We start from the raw sequence: 27,870 nt of genomic DNA, 5'->3' as shown, positions 1-27,870 counted from the left end.
TTGAGATTAAGTTTGTTCAGCAATGATGTTAGTGAGTCAATGCTGCATGAAAACTCAACATTTTCTCTTCTGATGATTTGTCAAACATGAGAACTGAAAAGTAACTGAGAAAGATCAGACGCTGCCTGCTCTCTGTCGATCAGTCAAAACATAAAACAAATTGCTGAATACTCCACCACAAACATATTGCTGATATCGGTCTTACTTTTCATACGTGGCGGTGACGAAGAATGCGTAGACCCGCGTCTGCTTATGATGTCGGATTTGGATGATGAGCTCTGGGATTCCCAGCCGGATGTGGTTCAGTAGCCATAGTAACGTGTGGTCATCTGTAGTGTCTGTGGCAGGAAATGAAAAATAAAAATACACTTTCAGCTCTTCCCACGCACGGCTATGTGCGGGAGCTGCCGAGAACTCCCACGGTCTTCTGCTATTTATCCCTGAGAAGCAGCTGGAGGTTAAGTGTCATACTACCAAACACTTAAGAACATCTTTTCTTGTCTGCTTCTCCGGGCTGGCGATCGAATAAAAAAATAATAGTTAAAGGATGAAATCACAGGAATAAACGGTTACTGCTTTCGTCTTTGTGGAAGTACTCAATCATTATGTTGCTATTGAAAATCAATTGTTAGAGGAAAATATAAAAGACATATTTAATTGTCAAATTGAGTAAAACTGCATTATGTGAATGTCTGTGTGTTTGAGCCAGTATTACTAATAATGAGCCTGATTTGAAACAAGAGGTGATGAACTAACAACACAGAGTGATACCAAACAGAAACGAGAGTTTTCGAAAGTGTTTTTATGTGTATTACTGCTGTTAGTCACTGTGAGAGGACAGGGTGGAGTGCTTAGTGTTCACAAAATTAAATGTGACAGCCTCCCTGAAAAAACAGAAAGAGGAAGAATTTTTTAAAAAAGCAAAGAAATATTCCAATGAAATCACTACAAATGAAAGTTTTTTGGGAGCCAGCTTAAGAAATGGTTCCATGAGCTGAGTTTATTTGTGCCTGCTAAACAAAATACAGACACAGCGTGTTTTGTTTTCAGTGCCTCCATTCAATCACTGGGGATCCAGGATTTCATGGGATATCAACTTTGCACAGGTTTAAGACATGCTGGGATGATGTCTCCCCTTAAATTGACTTGAAAGTCACGATAGTGTGTATGTTAGCTCTTATTCTTTAACATTTGTGTAGTTTGAGTCTGAGTCTTGATGCAGGAATGAAAAAGTGCAGATTTCCTTCGGCTGAATTTCAGCTGTAATCAAAAACATCAAAACACATTTGCTGAGATGCTTAAACACAGTTTCAATAGATTTTAACATTCATTGTATGGTATGAGAGAAATGAAATACACCAGTGATTCCCCTAAGACTTTTGAAACTTTGCTCTTGTGCTGCCAACAGGTGACTGAATGACACTTATCATGTTTTAAATATGAAAGTCAGAAAAGGGGAAATACTTTCTTTTAAAGATCTGTGAAATCTACATCATGGGTAATTTACAGTTAACAGGGGGACATGTAGTGTTTGAGGGACACTGAACTTATTGCAATTGTGATTTGTCTTTTGTCTTTGTCTCTTTATTTCTGCCCATTTAAAGTTGTAAAACTGATGTTCACCTCTACTGAGAAAGTACACAACTTTTGTTCAATGGCAATCCAAAAACAGATTAAAAATTTTTTTTTAGTATTTAGCTGAGGGACTGGGATCACTGAAATATGCCAATTAAAATATTCAAAAGTTAGAACATAATAGCCACCTCACCTGTTCCTCTTCAAAAGACTGTTTTAAAAGGTGTGAGTAAATATTACATTTTATCAGTATCCGACACGTCAATTCAAGCATTATCTCGGCAGCCAATATTCAGCATTTAATACAACTGTTTAATTACAGCTTAAACCTGCCACTTTCAGTTGATTAAAGTAAATATTATGGCACATTTAATTCATCAGCAGATTATAAGTCAATTAAAGTAAATGATCAGGTGAAGCCCCAGGTGAACAGGTTGACGTCACACACCTCAGAGTTTTTTTACGTACCGAGAAATACAAACATGGTATTGTGTGTTTGACTGACCTGCAAACGTCATGAGGACGTCACAGTTCTCCGTGGGCACCGTCTTCATCCAAGACTTATGAGACATGATGTGTCTCCCGGCCTGCAGCAGCCGCTTCCCAAACAACTTGTCTGGAAGACAGGAAGCATGAGAAAGACGATGAGAAAGAAGGGACGAGAAAGAAAGCAGGATATTCTCTTTTTCGCACGCACGCACGCACACACACGCACGCACGCACGCACGCACGCACGCACGCACGCACACACACACACACACACACACACACACACACACACACACACAAAGAAACACAGATAAATGTTTTTCTCCACAGGACAGATTTAAATGTCACGCCCCCTTGCCTCACAACACTGACAGAAATAATCATGCCCTGCCAACACCAGAGGCCACACATTGTCAACAGTGTCTCACACACACACACACACACACACACACACACACACACACACACACACACACACACACACACACACACACACACACACACACACACACACAGATGCACTCAGGTCAATCAACTCAACACATTCTACACAGGTTACTCCTCAACAACAGCTCTCTCCCCGGGGACACCGCTGCTCCTCAACGTTCCAGAATCTCAACTATGTCGGCCAAACTGTGATTTGACGTCTATAGATGCCTTCATTAATGTATAACGACTGTATCCCAAATGCGACGACATGGTGACGTAAGATTGCAACAGGAACATCAGAAAGCTACAGCCTGAAGGCAAGACGCCACACAGCATATACTTTTCTTAGTACGAACACTGCAGCATCATGGAAAAGTAAATGAACTTCATCTTTGCTCTGACACCTCTTTCATCAATCACGGACACTGGAGAGTCTCACGTTCCCACTGATTCATGACTGCAAATAGTTTAAAGAGCACCAGGCGGTCTGTGACTGGTGTAAGACCAGACCCGGCTCAGCTGTCATGCCACAGTTTGTGGAAACTGTTACATGGGCCTTCAATATTAATGTGGCAGCAGCCCAAAGAAAGGTCCTGCCTGCCGCAGCCCCTGTAATCTCTGAAGTGTGGGATATGAAAGGAGCAGAAATGTACAAAGATCATAACCAGGCATGTTGAGCGTCACAATATCTATCAAATCATTTTTCATTTTTAATCCCTTCATATTCAGTCCCTTTGCATTTTGGCCCAGGCCACTTTTGACCTTGACTTTAACAGTTCTAGTTAGTATAAATAGTCAGTCTGACGTTGATGAATTAAAAACTAATCCTCTGTGTAACTATTAGAGAGCAGGGAGACAATGTGTTCTAGATTTTACACTTATTTTGGGAGAAAAGCATCCAATCACACCCACTAACACATTGTCTCACACGCGTATACACAACTACAACAGATGACTGTCAAACCTGTGCACCGCTGAACCAAATCACATTTAGATCCAGCATCATTGAAAATGATCCAGAGCAGTCTCAGTGTACAAAATATTTGGTGCTTCAAATGTCCCATTAATTAATAAAACATTTTTAAAGATCAAAATTCAAGGTAAAACGATTAGATTTAGGTTGTTTTTTTTGCCAACAATTAACCTGACCCAAGCAGTATGTAAGGTTTAAGTAATTAAAAAAAAGAAGAAGAAAATACATGTATAGAGTAGATGCCCAAATCATTTACAAATGAAACACACTTCATCAGCACTTTCAATAACTGCTGCATACACGGTTGCAAAAGTGAATGCACACACAAACGGTCGTCGAGGCCATGGCAAGCAATAGATTTAACTGTGACATCACCACCATTAGCATGGCATTGTAAATCAGACTCTCTTTCTGTGTGGATCCCGTAAACACCTGCCCCATAAAAACATCTTGGCGCTGCTATTCAGTGTGTCCCTTTCCTTCCTGGAACTCAGACTGGATGGACACATGACAGCAATGCAGGGATCAGAAGAAAATACACCCAGAGAACCGACGTAAAAACATCCAACTGCCACTCAAACTGAACCCCCATTAGAGCCGCAAGATATTAGACGAGGTGAACTTGTGATGTGCGTTCATGTTTCCTCGATGCATTGCGATTACGGTATGGTTTGTAAAAACTACAAACGCTCAGGCAGATGATTTTAATGTCTGTGATTTGTGATTTCTTTGCCCAAATAACAGTGCTCGTTCTCTTGCTCCTGATTTAAACTAGCTGTGACTGTGCCATGTTTTGGATTTTTTTTTCTATTTATATATGTCATACGGCGTATCGAAACCACTGAGTACTGAAATCTGTTTACAGGGACTGAAAACAATGTTTTGTTGTGTAATTGAGCAGTCAAAACAAAATGAAAGTAATAATAATTTCACTTAAAAATGTTGTGTATATTGGGCCTTCAGGCTTAGACACATTTTGTTTTTTCTCTCCAGGTTTTATTGACTTGTCCCCATCACTTCCACCGTCACACTGTGTGACCTCAGACACTCACATTGACATTGAGGAAAGGCTTCAATACCAGTTGGGCTCCATTGAATTGGTCAGATATATTGACAAGGCGAGCATGAATGTAAAGTGTTTGAAAACACAACTTATTGAGGTTCTGTCTGAGGTACATTGTACATATTGGTGTTGCAATGAGCACATCTGCAATATTCTGTGTGGCCTTAGTAACTCCCTAATCTACTTGTGTATGGCGCTACACACGGGATTAAGTTATTAAGAACAACCCTGTTGGCATAAACAATGTTGTTTTTAAAGCCGTCCAGATCAATATATAAATATACAGACCATTTTATGTCTTGTTCCATGAATGCTTTGCTTTTGTGCTCATGGTATTATCTACAAACCCACTTCAAGCAAACTTTTTAAAACAGGAGTTACTCCATCAGATACTACAAATATAACTAGATGAAAAGTATATTTTTTTTGTTTACTTTAAAATGTCTGAAAGAAAAACTGTTAGCGCTGAAACCAGCGCTTGTGTTCAGTTAATCACAAGTTTCTATCCCGCTTCCCACAGGTTGTGTATGTGTAGTTAAAGTTAACTATGGATTGTGTGTGGATTAAATGCAAAAATGTAATTTCAACAATGGGCTTATCAAGGTTCAACACTTTGCCAATCTGAAGAATGATTCGCTCAGAGGAGACACTGACTCTTTAATAGTAATCCTTCTAATTTCATTGAATTTGGCATTAAGCCACCACTGTTCATTCTCAGCCTCCACGGAGCAGTCACTAAAAGCAAGGAGACCGAGGAAGAGGAGGACTGAACATCCCTGGAAGACAGATACCGTCCTGAATAGTTTGTATAAAACAGAACAGCTTTGCTGGGTTTACAGTTTACTCTACAAGCCAAAAATAGAAACAGCTTTACCAGCCTGCGTGAATGTGCTTTGCTGACTTCATCTGAATTTACATGATAAAAACTTGCTTATTAAGTATTTCATGATAGAATGAAATTCTTTTTCACTTTTGTGTTTGCTTTGTTAAATATTGTTATGTAGCTTTTGAACATTGAAAGAGGAAAGACAGTAAATAAAACACACTCCATGAATCTACCTAAAAAAATAGAAAGAAAATAACCTCTGGCTGGAGACGGAATCTTCTGTTAAGATTATTCTGGACATGTTGGAAGCACAATCTAGAGGCAGTCACCTGGAGAACACATCACTATCTCAGAAATCTCTCAGGTTACTTACATAAAGACAACCCCATCTGCCTCCATGCTGCTTCTCCCCTCTGAAGAAGATTTTCAAACATCACAGCGGGACGAAGCGCAGGCAGGGTATTTTTGACTTTTTCGACCCGAGTGCTTCTCCTCGGCACAGAGAAGCGACTGGGTGCTTCACCGGGCTTCAGATGAAATGCTGCAGGCAGAGCGGCGGCATGACAGCAATTCTAATGAGTCCTGTATTCATCACTGAGGGCAACACGTACAAACACTCCTGGACGGCCAGCGGATTGGCTCCACTTCTACAAAAACCTCAATTTATGCATTTCGATAGTGCGCATGAGCTCAGATGGCATGCAGTAATGTGTTTGTTACTTCACAGAAAATAAACAGTGATTAAACCATCATCCATCAAGGCTTTGCTATGCGGACTGGGCCCGTCTGAGAGGTTTCTGTGGGTATGTATTAGAGTGTGTCTTTGCACTACACAAACAAACAACCCCGTTGCTTTGAGGAAAAGGTTGTTGTCTCATTTAGAGAAATAATTTCCCTGAATGAGCACACCTGAGGCTACAGCGAGCCGAGCAGGTATGAAACGGATTTAAAAGCCGAATCATCAGGTCCTTTTGGAGTCATCATTATTCAAACGTTCGGCGATTGGAATGTGGAATAAAGACGTTTGGTTGCTCATTATTTCAAGTGCTGTGACTCTCAGACTGTGCTGCAGGGCCCTGATCTCCAAGCTGACTGTGTCGTGCTCAGGCTGAGTGTTGCAGGGAGCTTCACTGAAGCAGAGGAGGAATCATCTTTCTGCCACTCTCAAATAGTGAATGGGTAAATCCTGCAAACACCCTGCCTGCGAAATGAATACATTCAAGGAAGGGATCAGACAGCAGTGTCTCTTCAATCAGAAAAACTACAACAGCAAACTGATTCCGGCAAAGGTCACTAGAGTAACAAGCTGAAGTGTCCTGTAGACCAGTGCATTTCAGCCATTTTCAGTCAAAGCGCTTTTTTTTCTTCTTTTTTTTGAAGTCCAGGTACATTTTTGGATTGACTGTACTGTATAGTTGTATTTTCACATGACTTCATCAGTAAGTGGGAGTAAAATCCAATAAACGCTTGGATTTAAGTTTGATTATGACTATTTGCGCCATCGTTTGCACCATTACACTGTTTACACTATTGTCAAAGCCAAAAATGAAAACTCTTAAGATTTTGTTTCTTTTCTTAGCCGTGACTCTCAAGTTCAGAATTGCTGGTAGAAAATACATTTATATTAAAAACAGAAGAGGTGAGAAACCCTTGGAGAAATGTCATATTAAGAATAAAAGAGGAGGCGTAGTAAAAATGGGATGAAAAGTGACATACAAAACATCCTGAAAAGCTTCAGATGGCTTCGATATGATGGCGATTCTATACAGTGGTAAAGATTAAAAAAAAAGACACAAAAAATGGAGGAACAAATGATTTGCTGTTGTTTTCTTATAAGAATGTTTTACAATGCTTTCAATTAATTCAAGAAAAGCATGGTTTAAAATGATTGGACATAAACAGACACTCAAATATAAACTTCAAAACAAAGTACTAAGCTGAATGGTCCTCAGCTACATAACTCATTGGACTCGAGGCGACACTGATGGAAAACCGTCACCAGATACTATAACGCAACACGCTGTGAAAAGTGCAACGAAGTGTGGCGCACAGAAACAAAAAAAATCAATCTTGTCAAAAATGAGTATGTTGCTAAAATGTCTTTTTTTTTTATTTCAATCAATACCTATTCTTCTGCTGAAACTATTTTTGATTCACTGGATAATATAATCACTTCCTTTATTGACGGTGAGAAGTCTCTAAGAAGGCTTTACTGCAGAAATGTAGACTTAGTGGAGGATTTAATTTGGCTCATTTTTAATCTCGCAATTCAAGGTGTGCCTGCTCCTGGATTTGATCATTTGCAAATAACCATTTTTGTTTTATTTCCTTCGCCAACAAACATTAGAGGAAGGTTATGTTTTTGTCTGCATGTATTTATTTACTGGTTTGTATATAGTTTACCAACATTTCGCAAAAAACTATGAACCTGAAGTGCATGAAATGTTCAGGGACGACTTGTCATCGTCACCGGACCAATCCATTAGATTTTGTAATGTTGATGTCTAACAATTTGTGAGTAAATCCAAAAAGACTGTGAAAAAAAAAATGTCCCAATGAAACTGTATGAATCATATTTTCATGACTGGTATTATGCTCATTGTTTTTCTCAATAAAAAGATTTTGAAAATGGCTCATATCATGAACACAACAAGGAACTAAACTCTCACTAAGAACAATAGTGCATGCAGAGAAATATTCCTTAATAAAATGTGATTGAAAAAGAAAAAAGAAGATAATTCCTGAGTTTCAATGCCATGTTCCCCCAGTAAGAGAAACCAGGTTGCTGTAGAGCAGCTTGGTCCAGGACCAGCAATGATACAGATAAAGCCTGTATTACTCCCAGCCTCCACATACTGAGATATCTGTTCCAGGGCTAACGCTTATCAGAGAGCAGACAGGCAGGCACAACGAGTCGGGTGTCCTTCTGTGATCTGAGTCTTGACTCTTGAAGCATGTCTGTGGGATGTTTGTGTTTGCACGTGTGTGAGCCGGAGATATAAAGTACCAGATAAACAGGATGCAAGTTGGCTATGAAACTCAGACGGGGACACGAAACTGAAGGTCGCCGGCACTTAAAGGGAGACTTGATGATGCATTCACAATCTTCAACAACTGCGTGAGTCGCTTTGAAAACTCGTTGTTCTTCATACCTGAGTGAAGCTGCTTTGGGGCCCAACATTTTATTGAGTGGTAAGGTTATTCAGACTTCAGGACATATTACTCAAAATATTAAACCTGATCTCACAAACGGGGTTGCAGATAAAGACTGACATGCCGTTATTGTCACATAATCTTATATTCAACCACAGGAATTCAAATAGTCATAATTGACTAGTGAGATGTGCTTCACAAAATTAAGCACATCTCCATCTTTAACCTGCAATTCACTTCATTCAGACAAAGCTAATGTTTATAAAAACAACACCGTTATGCTGCATAAATGTAAACTAAGGTCAAACTGACATCAGCATTTTGTATGCACTGCATTAGCAGATTTATAATTGTCATTTTATGTGCACTCCTACTTAAACATGCTTTTCTTGCACATTTTACATTTCTCACAGTTATACAAATGCAACCTGTGAACCTGGCCGAAGTATTATATATTATATATTGTTGCTCAGGCTCTCTGATGGACATTGGACATCATTTAATTTGAAATGTCTGAAATTCTACATACAGCAGATGATTCGGTACACGAAAGACCTCGCATGGCAACAACATCCAGTTTGCTGGAGGTACGGGAGGGATTCACCCCTTCTGCTCCATATATCCATGCCTCAGCTGAAAGGTTTTTATCACCGGTGAGACAAAATCAATCTCCTCTTCAAAGAGATTAATGCCACCTCACCTCCAGATGATGCAAAACACATAAAATAAACTGATTTGAAAATATATCTCAAGTGTTGCGGCTTGAGAGCAGGCACTGGCAGAGACGGTGACACTCGGAATAGATTTTCATTATTTGGGGCTCATTATGTCACAATAGAGAGGGGGCCGCCACCACATGCTGGCCCAAAGGTTCACTGTACTGAATACATGGTATTATATTTCAGATTTTCAAAATATATAAATAATTAAAACCGACAACCCAGACTTATAAGTTATCCTCTCTTCTTTAAATGTTTTGGTGTCTTGAAATGGAGATACTTTAATTAAATAAGAAATGTGTTTCTATAATGTACCCATTTCAAAAGCACCCCCTCTCTATCATGTCATTAGTGTTCAAAAGGATCGCAAGTGATAAAGAAAGCATATTTCCATTGTTCTTCTACCACTGTGTGAACGACACAAAAGATCCTATTAGCGTAATGTCTTCAGTCAGGGGGTCATGAAGCCCAATCAGGTTCAGACATCCAACAATTTCTTCCCCATTGAATTACTTCAGTTTGAGATTCTGCAAGTCAACATCACGAGCAGACAAACTCTACTTGCTTCTTTAACTGCTTCAAAATCACTCGTAAAAAAAAAGATTTCAAGAGGTTTGTGATATAAGCTGTGTCCTTGAGTTGTATCTGATACAACCTTATTATGTGCATGTGTGTGTGAGTGTGTGTCGTAAGTTTGGTCCATGTTGATATAGTCGTTTGAAATGTAGGAGGTTCTTTTTTGTTAATGTTCTGTTGTTGTTGACGTTTTGTTCTTTCTATTCCAGTGTGGAATGTACCTTTTGTTGCTCTGAGTTTGGGGGTGGGCGCTCATAAGCTTGTTGCTTCAGCCCACTCCTTTTGAGCAGAATGTGTACTGCTCAAATAAATAAAATAAATAAATAAAATAAATAAATTGGTATTATTCATAGTTTCCATTTTGACTGATTCATTGTCATCCATAGGGTCAATTGCCTTTTAAATTCTTATATATGTTGTTCGTAAAACACTGTGTAAATCTGCTTTATGTCAAAAAAAAAAATCCATGATTATTTCTGTACAAGTATTAAACTACAAGGTATTAAGTATACATTTATACCCCCAAGCAATAAGGACACTTATATAATCTGATGTGATCCAATACAACAGCACTTCCACAAATTCTGACTTCACCAGGATAATGATGCTCAGCTGTTCTCGGGACATCAGACTATCACTTTTAATTAACCTATTTCATCTTTTAGAGGTCATCTTTAGCAACGCTGCTGTGCTGGATTACCATATATGACACAGGGAAGTATACGTAACAGTTGGCACCATATTTAGTCACAGAAATTATGACAACTTCAACTATTTTGGCCAGAGCGTTAACGATCAACAGATTCCAGTCCAGCTCATCATCACTACCAACCACGACTTCAAAAAAATGAATATACAGAAACAGTTAAACCTTTGATGAACACATAAATTGGTAGGAGTGTATTTAATGAAGTCGCAGGCAAGGGTATGTAGGGCTAAAATTATGTGCTCCCCTAGTAGGAGGTACTTGATGTTTGAAAAGTAATTTTAGTTTCCTTATTTATTTCAGGCATATGCATATATGCATATGTGCTATATTAAAGATGTAATATACTGCTTGCATTTTGAAACAATGATAATGAAAATGTAATCATTAAAGCTCCCAAAAATAACATGGGCACTAACAAAGACAACTATGAAAGACGTCTAAAATGGTGTGGGTTCACAAGTGCAGCACGACAATAACACACACAAACACATCATGTTTTATATTACATGTATTACCACACCACCCTCACCTTTACCCTGGCTGTTAACTGTTTAACCTCAAGGTCATACTGTCATACTGAGTTTAAATTAAAGAGATGCCTTCAGAAAAAAAAAAAATCCTATTTTCTTCAAGGGGAATTCATGACACATTCCTCAGTATAAAACAATACAAGGTCCCATAAAACAGGAAACAATACATACACAAGAAAGGTCAGTCAAGGTAGCAAATAAGTACCCAAAAGCAGAGGAACCATCCAAGATATTCCAGGACATCAGTCCCCTAAAGGTACAAAGATGCACTTTACTTTCAGAGCGTGTCTTCTTTCTATGATCAAAATGTGAATTGAACTGGAATCTGCAGCAGCCGCCTGTATGTCTCCGGGAACTAAATGCAAAGCAGCTCCTCTTATCGGTCCTCTGCCTTGCTCCTATTCCTCCAGGTTCCAAACACTACTTTGTTTAAACGCTCATGTACTTCAATCTCGCTTTTCAAAAAGCAAGGAATCAAGTCTGCTCACAAATCAACAGACCCACTCCGTGCTTCATCTTTCACTTGTGTGTACACAACTGTACACACCTGCGTTTTAGAGGGTATGAAAGATCCTCTTCCAATCACAGCAGAGCTCTCGTCCTGTCTCTCTTCCCTTCCTTTTATCTGAGTCTCCTCCTCTCCCTGAGACCATAGCATCCTTGCTCTCTCTCTCTTTTTTCCCCTATGACCATTCCTGCGTCTTTCTCTCATCCAAAGCCTCTTGCTCAGCACCGTCTGAGCAGAATCCATCAGTCTCTCCTCCTCTCCATGCTTTTGGTTTTAACGCTCGGCTCTCTTGCCTCCCCTCTCACTCAGCTCCTCTGAAGAGGTATTTGTCATCATCTCATACTCTACAGAGCACAGCTCCTACGGATACTTTCACAGCAGGCAGAAGGAAGGAAGACGAGGGCAAAGCTCCGTGTCGATACAAATAAACATAGCGACTTGTTCCAGTAGCAAAAGTACTAGCACACGATGTTTCCTATGTTTCTATGTTGTTGTTTTGGTTTTTTTCCAACCACTGCTGTTACCTCAAATCATTTTGAATCAGAAAGACGGTAAAAGACATAACATGTAGCAAGTTTTTACTTTGGCTGTGATTTATTTATCTTTTTTCTCTTTGATGATTTAGTGATTAAAGCGACTTCAAAGGAGCTCAACTGCTGATGGTGGGTGAAGGTGAGGCACAGCCCATAAAACAGTCCCTCACATGGAAACAGACATGAATAATTCGCCCAACTTGGATGTCCTCTCACAAGTCGGAGCACCGTGACGAGCCCTCATAATGACCGTACGACCTGATGTGAGGCAGCAGCGCTGAACATTTCACCGGCTCACAACTTCACCCTCACAACAAACTGCAATACAATCACATGAGCTGCAGTTAGCTTATTGTGTTGCCAGTTTTTCTCTATGGAGTTTGCATATTTCCCTCGAACCTGCATTTCATTGGATATTCCAGCTTCCTGAGTCAATCCAGAAACATGCCTGTTCGTTCAAAGTGGTGCATCTGCATTTCGTCTTGTATGTATATGGTTCTTTCTGTGTGAGAGCACCACAGTGGGGTGGAGAGCTGCTGTCCAGGGCACACCCTACCAGAGCCAATTGTTTGCTGGATGGACTCCAGCACCCTGCCACCCTGAACTGCATGAAGCAGTAGAAAAATGATTGATGGACAGAGGCTCCAGCTCACGAGTTTTAGGTGCCGGCGGTATTGAGGAGCGATGGACTAATGGAAGAGCAGACGAAGAAAGAAATTAGTGAAGACAGGAGAGTCTCTGTCCACACTAACAGCACTGTGAGCTCAAGTTTACATACCAAAGTGTGTGGGAACAGTCGGAACAGAGGTTAAACATGAGCATGTTATCATACCAAGAAGAGGCTAACATGTTTAAGGCTTAACGCATTCTGTTTATGATGAGTTAGTAGAATTTTACAAGTAAAAGAAGAGCAGGGGAAACAGCTACAGCTGTGAATAGATGATAGAAATGAAGAAATACAGTCGTTTGATAAAGTACTCATACTTGGCAGTCAAAACACCATCAGTTTCTAAGCACAAAACTATTTTTCTTTTACAGTATTTTAATGCAATGCCATGGCCCTGGTCATAGTAACAATTAAACAAAAGTAATGGGATCAGAAAAGTGGAAAATTATTGTAATCATGAAAAATATATACATTTCATGATTATTGAAATTGTAAATAAGTCATCCCCCCCCCCCAAAAAAAAAGGAAAGCCTCCCAGAGCCATGGGATAATAAACATCCTTGCTATCCATCTATTCATTTCTGGGCTTGGGGACTTTCTATAAGGAGTTTACTTGTTCTCCTTGTGTGTTTCCCTGCCCCTGTGTGTGTGTGTATGTGTGGGATTATTTTCAAAAGACTGTGAACCCATTCCATAATCCAACATGTGTGGTAATTTAATTGGTGACATTATTTTGTCCGTGGATGTGATGTGTCTTTCTATTTTAACCCCCTGACTGGTGAAACGTCCAGTGTTTATTTAGCAAAAATACCAGATGGAACACTCTTCATGACCTGAAATTGGATTAAGCTTGGATATAAGATGGATAAAGTCTGCTCAAAGAAATGTTTGCTGTTTATTATTATTATTATTATTATTAATATTTATTACTATTATTCCATTTCCATGGAAGTAATACGCAAGGTGTCTGTCCCATCTTTGTGACACATCAGATAAAGATGTGAATGCTTGTAGAGGTCAGAACTGTAATTTGCTCATTAACAGTCATAGTTAGAATAATAGCAGCTCATCCTTGGCTTCAAAGTAACAATGATTGCCTGTGACACTGGAGCCTCCCATGGCTGAGAGCCAGGAAGAGGACAAGGCAAGAGCACGGAGGGAGGAAAGAGCCACAACGCTCACACAGCAGAATTGCCAGAGGATCACCTTTCTCCATCCCATCTTCTTTCTTTCCTTGCCATCGCTGATGGTCTGCTCACTTGGCCTCAGTGAATCTGCCTGTTTCAGTACTTGTCTGTTGTATTCTGCCAAGTAGGCTAATCGATGCTTCATTCTAGTTTAACTGGTTAATTTAAGTGAGCAACTTCACTGACAGAGCAAAGCAGCAGCTCTCTCTCTCTCTCTCTCTCTCTCTCTCTCTCTCTCTCTCTCTCTCTCTCTCTCTCTCTCTCTCTGTCTCTATCACGCATGCACACACACTCGTCGTTCCTTTAACACTCATATAGTGCAGAGTTTCCCTCAGAAAAACCGACTGGATATTAGGCTCGCTGAACTGAGCACTGTCATGAGGAAGGATTACGAATTATGAATAAGCGAGTAGTAATGATGAATGTACTCCAGTGAATAGCCGCCTTTGTTTAGCAGAGAGACTTCATTGTTGAGCAGTGGGCAACTGCCAATATGGAGGAAGGGAAATTCTGATGAACTCACAGAACAAAGAGACGAGGATTACACTGAATAACAGTGAAAACGCGTGCAAGCAGTCATTAATGTCTCAGATTAAAGGTCACTGCAGACCTGTGGTTAACAGGTTGGACAGTGTGAGTGACAACTATATCACTTATATATGATTTTCAATATAAAAACCAAGAATATACTGAATACATATTGATGTCATTCCACAATGGGGCTTATTGCAACGTAGTCGCCAGAAGCATACGGGTGACTGTGGCTCAGGTATAGCAAGATGTCCTTCACTCTCAAGGTAGGCAGTTTGATCCCCGGCTCTGCCATCTGCTGAAGTGTCCTTGGGCAAGACACTTGATGCAAAGTTGCTTCTGAGAGAAGGCGGGCATTTTTGCTGGCAAATCTGTTGTCCCTGCTGTGTGACTGTGTGTGGATGGATGCATGTGACTCACAGTACTCTGAAACTGGTAAAGTGGTTCAAGGTGCTGTATGAAGTTTATTGACTTAGCACGGTGACAGGACACTCTCTTTATATGCGTCATATTTAATTAAGAGAGTGTCCTGCATTTCCTGTGGCGAATAAGATATATGCATCATTAGCTTCAGAGGTACGGGTGGATTGTGCTCTCTGTGGGGTCTGAGCCAAGCTTTCTGTTTCAGGTTCATGATGAGCCAACAGTGTGTGTTCTATTACAAACAAGAAAGCTCTACTGAACTACAGTGCAAATCACTGACCAGAGCACCAGAAGGGCATATGGAGGACCGAACAATCCAAACAATCAGAGAAAACAAAGCCATCCATATTTAAGGAGCTTTAAAAGAGAGGATTATTGTCTAATGTACTCGATCTAGAATCTAGAAATAGGTTTACAGAGATTAATCACTTCGTGTGGAGAAATTTCCCTTACAAATATTATTTAGGTGTATATTTAGGTGTATAAATACGTGTATAAATACGTAAGGGTAGATACAAAAGTTAGATGCAGCAGTGAGTCAGTCAGTCAGTCTGGTGATGAATTCATCCGTTTGTACATACGATACTCTGTGGAAGGATGGAAAGAAGGCTTCGGGTCAGATCAATACTCCAGAGGAACCGATGATTGTTGTACACTACTCCACCATCCCTCCCTTATCCTCTCCCACTCAACGACAAGCTGAGGAAGATATCATTAATGACTTTGTCTGCTTTGATTTCCTATGTCTTTAAAGGAGCAGCACGAGGAAGATCTGTTCAGCAGTTTGTCCCGATTAATTTATATCTACGGTGCACAGGATGCCCGGGAAGGTCATTACACCATCATGCAACAAAATATTATTGAAATGGGGGGGGGGGGGGGGACAATGAAAAGTGCACAAGCCACAAATGAAGTAAGTGATTTTGATTGAAATAAACCATGACAGGTGTCGTGGTTCGCAAACTCACCTCACAGCAAGAAGACCACTGATTCTGACAAGGGAACTTTCTGTGTGGAATTGGCAAGTTGTTGCTGTTCCTAAAGATTTCCTCCGACAATCCAAAGACATATGTATGTCGGCGACTATAAAATATCCCTGTTTTTAGCCATGTGCTTGTCTCATGACCTGTTCAAGGTGCACCATGCCCTTGGCCTAATGTCAGATCAGGTCTGACCCTCAATTGGAAAGAAAAAAGTAATCTGTTGGATACAATGGATCAAAGTATTGATAACTCAATTGCCAACAGGTGCAGGCTTTTGAAGAGAGAACACTGAATCAGCATTATCCAATCATATCAAAATAATGGGGGAGTGAAGAAAGCAGGTATGAAGCTCAAAAAGACAAACTCTGCAAAGCTAATTTTCCGGACATGCATATGTGATTTGGGGGACTGATCTACAGACACATAAGCAAAGAAAAAGAAAAGAACAGATGGCAAAATGCTGAGAAAGTAGAAGAAGAATGAAACTCAATAAATGCCTGTAGCCTGCTGCTGTAACCTTTCATCAGTCAACATTGTCCAAGTTCAAACACATGAACCAGAACAAACTGTTCCCTCTTCCGCTGTGGACACTTTCACCACATTGAAATTTTCCTGAAGGTCAGGTCTAATATCTTGCTGAGTTCTGTATACCAGCAACAAAGGAGGATTCAAAACTAAATCAGTGCATATATCAATAACTGCACTCTCTGGCCTTTTGAATTCCTCAGGTGAGTCATTTTGACACAGACGGTGCAGTCCAGCTTTGTTGAAATTCACACAAATGAATTTTAGATCCTCCAAAAGGTCCCAACTGTTTTCAATATGCATAAAAATGGAAGGATGGACATTCTACTCTTCAGGGGGACAGGTCATGAGGACAAATTATAGGATCAGTGGATGCTGAAGGATCCAAACACCGAATATATTATGGAAGAAAATTACTTTTTTTATTAAAAAGCAATTTATTAAAAAGAATTTAATCACATTTCACAATGTAGTATTTAGTAGTCTAGAATGACGAATGCATTTAAGGTCTATTTTTAAGGTTGCACAATGTGCATGGCAACTATAATTTAGTTTTTCTAGAAAAATGTGTGTAAGTAGTTAGGAATGAGTGTTTTGGTTCTAGAATATCAGTCTATATTGCCACATACATACGATGCCTCCATAAATTCACAAACAGAATAAATAGTTTGTTATTGTATCAAGCTTCCTGTCTCGCCCGTCTCTTAGATTTATTTAAAGGTCAGATGAGGGAACTTTTGAGACATCCAATCAAAATCTATTTCTTCTTCTCTTCTTTATGAGTTCAAACAAACCAAATAATTACTATGGAAAATGACTACAATCTCAAAATAAAGCCAATTTGAATGTCTTCTGGTGCAAAATACAGAAATGTTCTTAACACTTCTTCTATCGCTGCTCCATATTGCATGTGTATTCACAATCTCCCACTGACTGAATTGTGGTTGTATTTGAGGATTCTGTTTGGGATGGGGGATTTTGAATGACAGCTGTCTTTCTGGTTAAATTGGGCAGAGTGGACTTGAGACCGTTCACTTGTTTAGTAATTGGAGCTGCAAATTAGCTGTGCATCCAGGTAGAACAGTGAGTTTTGGTTATGAAACACCTCAGAGAAATGGAGAAATCTCAGAGGTCCCATGTGAGCTATATGCCATTAAACACTCACCAAATGTTGTTTTTCTCACCGCATAGCAGCAGAGTTACTCTCTACTGTCAGTGATAAGAAGTAGAAATTGATGAACGACTATTCTTTTCCTTGTGTGCACTGACTAAGCTCCCTGTCTGAGGCATACATTTACCAAATGGGATAAAACACAAAGGTTTGCCAGATAAGCAGGATAAGGGTTTTCTATATGATGAAAGTGGGAAGAGAAATGTCTTGTCATCAAAGGAAACTCAAGTTAACACTTAAACGATGACATTCAGCTTTTTACTGATGCAAAATTACAGTTAAGCTTCTCTACCTATCAAACAAAAAAGTGGAGCCTAAACAATTGAGTCACAGAGAGATGTTAAGGGGGAAATAAGAATAACAGACAGGACAGGGGCTTACGTTATAGGGAAATACTGCTTTAAAACTCCCTTGCTTCTCATCCACGGTGACTGTACTATCACTGACATGGATAATGTTTCCAGTTATGAGATGCGTTGGAGAAAGCTTTGCTCCCTCGTTTGCTGTACGTCACACTTTCACAGCCTTTTAGCCTTTTCTGGGAGACCGCAGAGCGGCTCATGTGGAGCAATTCCCTCCAACCAAGGCGAAAAACGGCATTCTTCACCATGGTCATTGTATTTCTCCTGCCTTTGCTTAGCAACAAAAGAAGAAATCAAATCCAGGCCTTGTCAGCGCAGTCACATCGCATAAAGGACACAGTGGGCAAATGCACTTCAGTGCTACTTTTTCCTTTCAGGAATGCAGTATAAATACACACAGGGGAAAGCTGGTTACTGTTTGCTCTTTGATCAACTGAGAATTGAGCTGAAAATCAAGATAAGGTCCGCGCGACATGTCAGTGCTTCCAGACAAGGCAGTGCGAACGTGCAAAACACCAGCAGCACTTTTCCCTGTGCTTCAAATGCATTAAGCTGCGGAGTGTGCATTATCATCTCCTGCAAACGGTTTGATAATCTTCATGGCTATAAATGGAAAAAAAAAATGTAAACTTCCACAGGGCGTGAATGGGGATTTAGAAGTCGGTTGGCGAGAAGCGAAGCGGCATTACGGGTAATATGATTAAGCCATTAGAAACTCCCAAATCTAGGTCAAGCGAACCACCACTGGCAAGACAGATGGTTTATCACAACTCAGGGAAATTGAGTTCCTAAAACATGTCTGCAACTAATGGCTCTAAATGTAGGTGTATGCACAGCTGTATAGTCACACGGGGATGTCAGAGGTGCGCTATTGGACAAACGTCTGGGTTAAAATGGCCCGTGTGTGTACTCAGCCAATCCCTGCATGTGGGAAAAACAATCCAGCACACACCCATCTGCAGGTTCAAAGGTGTGGTCATCCGATCCGACGCTTCACGGATGTAGCGTTGGTTGAATGTGCAAAGCTTACGTTTGTTCTTCTGTGAAACTGATTCATAAACAGCTTTTTTTCTTTTCTTTTTTTTTTTTTTTTATCTCGTAAATTTTGTCACTGAATTGGGCATAAAAATGCACAAAGAATAAATGATTCAGCTCTGTACAAAAGCTACCGTCGACAAGGTAAAAACAACAAGTCAGTATGTCAATAACATTCAGTTCCGCAACTGACACGGAATACTCTGCCAAGCAAAATGCTCTCCTGTTAACAAACATAATTTGGAAAACCGCTCCCTGTGGGGACGTTTATTTCCTGGGCGGGTAACATGAATGTCACTGAAAAGTGAGTCAGCAGCCCACTGTGACTGTAACTGAGTGTAAAAATACAAACATGTCAAGCACAGTGTTTGCAAAAAACCACGGCCCAACTTATCTGTTAAACGTCACAGAAGAAGTGGAGTGAACCAGTCAGGACGTGTGGTCCGTTGCTTTTGTTTACAATTGAAGATCACACACATTGACACGGGCGACGTGACGAAACCACAGTTCAGACCCCAAAATCTCAGGCTTGCCTGCACCGACTTCCACCTCTCGTCGAACCGCACTGGACAAAGGGCTGAAAGCTGACACTCACAAACTGGCTGTACTGTCCATCCTACCACTTGATGGACATTTGCTTACCACTGAAATGACCCCCCCCCTCCCCCCATCCATCTTTATTTTACAGAAAATGAATTTAGATCAAGGCTTTTTGCAAGGAAGCAAAATAGTTTACTGCTATTGGGTTTACGGCCCAATAGCAGTAAACTGAACATGTTTTATAAAAAAAGAAAAAATGCTGGATGGATAATATAACACATGAAACAAATCACACAAGCAGCAGCATTCCTCCTCCAGCATATATCAATGATGCCCTTGAATCAACTGTTGGATATGAGTGTTTCTTGTGATCTATGCAAATAATTCCACGATCGGGAAGTGAAGTGTGAAAGAGTTGTTTTTTTCCCAGGTTTGTTCTATCATACGTCTCCTTCATGGGGTAAAGTAGACTGATATGAGCAACTTGAGTATTATCTGCACTCTGGAGGTGTCAGCTGGAGGACTGCTGGTTGTTTTGGGGTTTTTTTATTTCCTGAAAGACATTTTGTTCTGGTTTAGACAAACTATTTTCTGGGTTGTTTTTAACCATACTGATGTTGGGAGCAATCCTATCTGGCTTACATGGTACTGATCCTATTCAGAGAAAATAACAACAATAATGTTTCTCAGTTGGATCACAGCTCAAGCAGGATGCACCAAATGAGGCCACATTGGTTTTGATACAGATCCAGTATGTGAAATCAGTGCATCCTGGATTCTCATCAGCACAAAGAGATGACGGTCACTGGCCATCCCACTACAGAAAATCAATAGTAAATGATGGCAGCACTGACAAATGTTACTGTACGAGAGCATTGTTTACCATCATCTGCCCAGCGACACCGTCCCTCTCATGATCTCACGTTAAAGACAAGCTGCTGACAATATAAAGAGCAATCACAGTGAAGAGCCGGCCATTTAAGTTTATTGTTATCCTGATGGTCTTAATTGCAGCATGAAATGTCTTGCCCTATTAAACGTTGGACCACCAGATCGACCTTCTAGATGTGTGTCTGGCCCATCAGGTACAGGCAGATAAAGCTACAATATCAAGAGCTACAAGGTCACCCCCCCCCCCCAGATTTCCCTTGATTGCTAATGCAGCTGATGTGCAGCTCAGCACTTACTCCAGAGGAAGAGTAGGGGGGGGGGGGGGGAGAACAGGAAATGTCTCTGTGGAGCATACAATGAATAACAGCGAGATATGCAAAGAGGCGAATTCAGATCGAGGCATTAAGTTCAGAGTCATTAAGCACAACACACTGCTGTCATTCCATCATACCGCATTACATTCATCAGCCCCTTCATTTAAAGAGCTGTGGGAGGGCACAACAGCAGCGCCTCCGTCTGTCGGGCGCCGCTGTGACAAAACAGTCCTTCGTTCAGGAAGTTCAGCATGACGCTTTCTTCCTCTCAATACTGCAGTATTTAAAACAACCTGTGTGAGACTGAAACTGACTAAATCTGTCTGAGGCAAAACTGAGGTATTCCACTTCCTTAAGAGGCAGGGAGAAGGAAGAACTGCAAAGAGAGTAGCGCTCTGGCCAACAGTCTGCAGATTAGAGCAGATCCCAGCTTAATGCATTTCCCTCATACATTTTGCAGGCTGCAATGTGCATTTATTAATGCCAGTCGTCAAGGATGAAGTTAAATAAGATAGTATCGGTGAAAATGGGTTTGTCACATATCACCACTGACGACACAGAGCATTGGTGAAAACAGAGATTTGAACAATGACTTTAACCTGACGATAAATGTAACATGTGATTTCTCCTACATATTTTATACTGCCAGACATAATCTATATTAATTATTGGTAAATTTCCAACATGCCCCTGACATCATTCCACTATTTGTAGATTAAATAAAAGATGTAAAACCAGGACAAACACTGCAATCCACACAGACAGAAAATCTATAGCTGGCAACCATTATTAACATTTCTGCTTTTTTTTTTTTTTTTTAATAATTTCACAGCATGTCCTAAATCTGAAACCACTGTGCTGGCGGATTGGGCAACCACAAATTACATGACCTGATTTCCATAACGCAGAATCTTATCAACACTGGCCTCAGAGGGAGGACTAACTAATTGGTGAGATTTTTACGTAGCATTTTCTAATGATGGCTGCTTAATTAATCCGTGAAACACGGGCTTGTGAGCTACAAAGGAAGACGGCTGAGAGGTTCAAAGTCATCCTGGTCTACTGTGGGGGATTAGGGAAAATATTGTGAAGGGAGGCAAGGAGACAATTGAGCATCCAAGCCTCCATGGAGGCAAATCCTCCTCGACTCTTCCCAGAGAAGTCACCCTGGCCTGCTGTGGTGCAGGCTGACTGACACCGACACATGTGAGGGGGGGGGTTATGTGATATCATGGTAATCCCACTGAAGTTCCTGAACCCCTCTCTCACTCTAATAACCCGCGCAAGGAAACGTACAGATGAGTGGAAGCAGGAAACGACAAGAAAGCCTTGCTGTAAAGATGTCTAATACCTATAATGTAATTGGTGTGGCTCTCAGTCTATGTATTAACTATTAACTAATAATTGTTAACTACAAGACATAACAGTCCCTGAAAGAAACTCGACTTGAAGTTCTCAGCAGTTATCTACATTACAGATACGTTACATTTCGTGCTGAAGCAAGAAAAGAGAATGGATTGTTGCTAACGTACTTCTATTTTGTAAAGATTTGTGATACATGGTGGCAGGTGATCGGGATCACCCTCCATGACATGGCACACCAGCACTGGAGAGATTATGAGCAAAGTTCAATATAATAACATAAAGAACATTTTACTGTTTCTGCAAACGTTACAACCTCCGAGATCTCTGAGCCTGATTCTTTTCTCTCATTTTTTATAAATATAAATATAGCAGATTCACCTCAACTGGTCCAATATTAAAATGTGAATTCAAAGATTTTTTACACAGAGCTGCCATGTTTTGATTTGGGCTCTGCTATGTATGGTGGCACAACAGCAGCTGGGCTCTGCGGCACCATGTGCCCGGCTGCATCTAACATATGTGCATGTTGTTTAATTCTGTGTTTTGTCTTTTTGAATAAACAACTTAACAAATAGAATTTGCAGTTACTACCTCCCATTACATAAGTTTTTATTCACTATACTCTTTAACTTTGGGAACATAATACCATTGTAATACCAACATACCATCCCACCACCATTGTGCTAAACTAAAGACTAAAGCTAATCTTTGTTGAACAACATAATAGCCACTATAAAAATTGTCTTTCTTCTGTCGAAGACCATATCCAAACAAAACCTCTGATGAAATTAAACCGCTCAACTTCAAACTTCTTAGCTGCAAAAATATCTGATCAAAAGATATCAAAAGATGGATGTTTCAATCCTTTTTAAAAAAAAACTTCACAAGTCTAATAATGAACCAAAGTGTTCTATTAGTACATTCACGGAGCTACTTAAAGTACCAAAATAATAACAACAACAAAAGCGATCTAAAATCAGACGTCTGCCCAAAGGCAGCAATCATAAATGTGTAATGTCCTGGATCTTTGTTGAGCGCCAACATATTTCTCAGTGGCATCGTTTGCATGCAGCTGTAACCGCTCAGTGACCAGGGGTGGTACAACAAACATGGACAGGAATGTGGAACTCAAGCTGTTTCAAGACAAATTAATAACGACAGACACATCAAGTATAGATCATTCGTATGATTATTGTGTCAAAGGTTCAAAATATGATGTTGATACAATCCTAAAGGAGACACAGTGAAGAATCGAGATTACGGGTACCAGTATAAAACGCAGAATTCTTTTCCTCTCTGACAACAAAACATCACCGTTCAAGGTTTCGTAACAGTGAACTACTGTTAACAAACAAAACAGAGGCCACTGCTCTCTCCATCGACTCTCATCTCCTATTTGCTTGTATTGCCCTGAGCTCATAAAGATGCTGCAATATCCCCCCGGGACCCTTTCCAGAACCTTTATGAGACAACACTGGGTGCCAGCCTCGCAATAGGATGGCATCCAGCGGCTCTTCCAGTCAGCAGCTGCCTGCTCGGGTTACCTTTACCAAGAGTGGAAAGGAGCGCTTGTCTGCTGACAGCCCACCGCTCCACTGCATCACTCTGCAGCAGTACTGGCAGGGAGCACTGGGGCTGTCTCTGCACCCCTCATGCAGGAAAACAATCCCTGCTCGGCAGCTGAGGCTCCCTGCCCAAGCTAATATTGTGGTCCGATCCAAAAATAGCATCACTCCAAATCTTGCAAACTATGATAGGGCCTGTTCAAATCCACTGTCGGGTGTCACTGAGCAGATCGTAAACATAAGGCACGACTGCTCCATTTGTGTTTTCTATAAACATAAACGCAGCTATTTTGTGGACAGCACAAAACAATAATAATAATAATATAACACCGCACCACATGCACGCAATGAAACGAGTGACTGACAAACAGTCTTAAAGGTTTAACCCCTCATTAAAATGACAAAACATACACCTGCCCTGCAGATCCTGTATCACGGAAACTGATCGGCCGCTGAGGAAACAAGGTGCCAGTCTGACAACAATGAAGCGATCCCACAATGATCCGTAAGTTAATAAACACCGTGGGATCACGTCCACAAGATCATACGGGAAAGATAAACAAGTGAAGCGGATTGTCTGTTGTTGGGCTTTAAGGATACAGTGTGGGGAGAGAAACAACTACAGCAAGTCTGCCCAGAAGAATACGGTGAAAAATAATATAACGGCGGCAGGCGAGCGACACAATGACGACACAAAGGGTCTTCACCCGGGGAGACGCTCCAGACCCGGAGGTCAGAAACGCCGCCGCCACGTCGGTAAACGATGGATAACCGAGGCTTGATCTGGAAACTCGGGGCTTTTATGTCGGGGGACGATTGAGACGCTCTCGTGCAGACAGACAAAAGAACGGTGTCGCGAGGTGTGTGACGGTGTCTGCGCGTGTCTGGTCCGCCACATCACGTCCACCTGTCCGCTCCCCCCCCCCACCACCACCCACCCCATCTCGCCGCAGACCGCAGCGCGGTCCGCACTCACCCAGTACACCGGAGGAGGCTGCAGTCGGTTCCGGCCTCTCCGCCTCTCCCTGCGGCGCTCGGTGTCGGTGGCGGGAGCTCTCGGGGCCGTCGCCGGCGGTGGTCGCGCCACCGGCGGCCGCCGCGGCTGCGGCGCTCGCTGCCGCCGCGTCGGGCATGCTCTCTCTCTCTCTCTATCAGCGAGGAGCGGCGGAAGGGGAAGATATTCTCCGGGATGGCGTGCAGCGGTATCGCATCTCAGGAGGAGGGAAGAGCATGGGTGTAGCAGGGCGGCCGGCGGGGGTCCGAGTGAAGGGTTGAAGGGACGCGAAAGTGAAGTGAAGGTTGTCGGCGCAGCGGCGGCGGATCGTCCCGGTGGTGCTCTGGAGCCAGAGGAGGAGGATGCGCGGCTGGATTGGAAGAAGCGCTCCTCCGACGTCTGTGGAGGAGGGACAAAGAGATGGAGGGAGGAGGAGGAGGAGGAGGAGGAGGAGGAGGAGGTGAAGGGGGCTGGATGGCACTGAAATACACCTTTTGTGATGCTCCAAAACCAGGAGGGGGGGGATTCAATTTGTGGGTGTCTGGGCGAGTGTGGGGGGCAATAAACCAAAATATTCAATGTTCAATTAACCAATTTGACATAGTAAGTTATAAAATTGCATATGTATGCACATAAATATATGTGTGTATGTGCATAATCACACAATGCAATAGAAATTGCATCTAATTAAATGGGTGGGGGGGGGGGGGTGGATGAAGCTATAATAAGAGGAAATATTACAATTGTCAATATTGGGGTATTAGAACTTGACTAATACAGTTTTATGGCTTGCCTTTTTTTTTTTTTAAACAAAAATGCAATTAATATTATCCTTTTTTAGTTGAAATTTGAACTAAATTAAATCATGATATATGCATATAAACAAATATATCTACATGGAACTAAGTTAATTGATTTCCGGAAGTTGACAAAATGATACTTATGCAATTATGACAATAAAAAGTATTTTTCGTATGAGGAGAATATTTTACGTTTTGGGAGTGCGCTCCTCGTAACAAAACAAAACACACTTAAATATAATATTATTTATTACAATACAGTATATACTTAGTTCTTTGAAAAAATAAGAAAATCAAAGTGTCTGCTTCGCTCCTTACGACATGCCATCTTTCACTGATCAACAGGCACGCAGGAAAATGAACAAAATCCATTATGGTAAAAAAAAAAACCATGTGTCTGTGTGTATCAGCAAAATGAAAGTATTACAGGCAAAGTACATCAATTAGATAAGACTGTAGAGCAAAGCAGCTATTACTGCAAACCCACTTCATGCATATTTGAAGATACTGCACAAACCCTTTTGGCCCATAATAGTAAATGTGCTCATGCATGACCTTGTAACTTCTCTACCTCCAAGAGGAGTTTATTTTTATCATCCTACATAGAACTTTACTTGATGCCAGAAATAAAATTGGCAACATAAGATATAGACTCAGACAAAAAGTATGCCTGGTCCACATTCTGAAAAAAGCAACCATTCAAATGACCACCAATCTGAGTAATCCATTCTCCTTCCACATCTTCAATCCAAATTATTACAATCACCTCAGACAGATGTCAGACTGGGAAGCATACTGCTTCTGCTCTTTTGTGTGTGTGTGACTTGAAAGGTCTGTCCTGAAAGATAAATTGACTATGACTTATTTATTATTGCAAAAAATATCTTCATACATTAAATTTTTAGTGACACTCAGGTCCAGGTGCACCTAATGTCATTTTTGAATTGAATAAACACTGTGATACACACTGAACCTTCCCCTTGTGAATAGGCTGTTTGCTTTAAAGCATAAAATGAGTTGAATAGGCGATAAAAAAATTAATTATCTGTCGATGGTCTCGTAATTAACCCAATAAAATGAGCAGCATCCACCTTAAACAAACATCATTTACTCAACACAAACATTTGTGGTTCAAATGGAGTCGACCAAAACACCACTGGTGAAATATGTGCCATAAAGTGCATCATGTTCCATTGTGATACTAAAGTGTTGAACGCAATGGCACAGATAAAGGATTGCAATGAGTCTTTGTGCAAGGGACTTAAATAATTTGAATTCCTATGTGGTTTTCTATATATCAGAGCAAAACTAAATTAATAAATGAATGGATTTCACTACAAACCATATCTACATGAGACTTGAACCAATCTAATTGAATTCTTAGGGCATATGTCAAGTTTTTTTTCTCAACTAAAGTGTGTGCCTACAAAAAAAAACCTTGAAAATATTCAACTGTATGAATGTAAGCCTTTTTACGATGAGGAATCCATTAAAAATGCTATCATAAAGTCTCTTTGGTATGATGAGTATAAGCTGTTCATGAAAAGCTGGAATCCAGGAGCTCTGTGTTCAAGCTTTGATGAGCCTCCCTCAACATAAGGTGCTTAAATGAAAATGATTCAGTGCACAAGGCCCATATAGGTTATGTTATTTAAAGGTTTCAGCTTTGGGAAGGAAAAACAAAAACAAAAACTAAAGCACTTTAGTTCATCAGCTTAATCAATTTGAGAGAATCTGCTGATTTGATTTTTTAGTGCATCGGTGGGGATTTTGTTAAATTGTCGATTAGGTGTGCACATAGCTGTTTTTAACAAAAAAATAATATTGTTTTCATTAAGTGCATACATGGCCTATTTATCTGCGTTTGTGGTCAGGAGCTACTCAAATGTTTGCATATCATTCAGCAGCTGTGTGGTGACAGCTGTCACGCTTTGTGCACACAGACCTGTCTATGAATTATTGAGATCACAGGTTCAATAATGCTGCCAGACCTCGAACCATACCTCTCCATCATGTACAAAATGTATCCCCTCCAGGATCCCATATTTTTGCTGTGTGGCATCATAGGCAGGCTGGCAGCCCTCCCCTTCTTATGGCTCACAACTCAAAAGAACCTCATCTGTGGACAGACATTCTGCTTACTCACCACCCTCTGGGATGACAGCTGCGAGGCGCTGCAGCGGCACGTGATGCCTATAATTTGTGTTTGTATTCTGTTTTTATGCATTTATGTATGTGAGCCAGACATGCGGAGTTCATAGTGATTGTTAATTTGATTGGACAATAAATAAAAAACACACACAAAAAAAACTGTTTGAAGAAACTGAAGAAAAACCAGCTTGTCCTGTGTTACGTCAGATCATTAACCATAAACAAGTGTGACACTGAGTGAAACAGACTGAAATCTCAACGAGTACAACAGACTCACATTTCA

General features: G+C 40.8%; 1 protein-coding gene across 4 annotated transcripts in view; it reads right to left on the bottom strand.

The window, feature by feature from the left end:
• ano8b (anoctamin 8b) overlaps positions 1-24,993 on the bottom strand; it is a 43,631-nt gene extending 18,638 nt beyond the window's left edge. For all 4 annotated transcript variants that reach the window (XM_080506152.1, XM_080506153.1, XM_080506148.1 and 1 more), the window contains exons 1-3: positions 24,619-24,993; positions 2,081-2,191; positions 206-338 (exon numbers count right to left, since the gene is read on the bottom strand). In XM_080506152.1, the coding sequence (XP_080362278.1) occupies positions 206-338; positions 2,081-2,191; positions 24,619-24,775 (401 nt within the window). In that variant the 5' untranslated portion in view covers positions 24,776-24,993. The remainder of the gene's footprint in view (positions 1-205; positions 339-2,080; positions 2,192-24,618) is intronic.
• Positions 24,994-27,870: the final 2,877 nt, after the last annotated feature.

This window comes from Blennius ocellaris (genome assembly GCF_963422515.1).
Source record: "Blennius ocellaris genome assembly, chromosome: 12".
NCBI classification, from domain to species: domain Eukaryota; kingdom Metazoa; phylum Chordata; class Actinopteri; order Blenniiformes; family Blenniidae; genus Blennius; species Blennius ocellaris.
The sequence above is the reverse complement of the archived record's forward strand: the minus strand, read 5'-3'. Positions and strand labels throughout refer to the sequence as shown.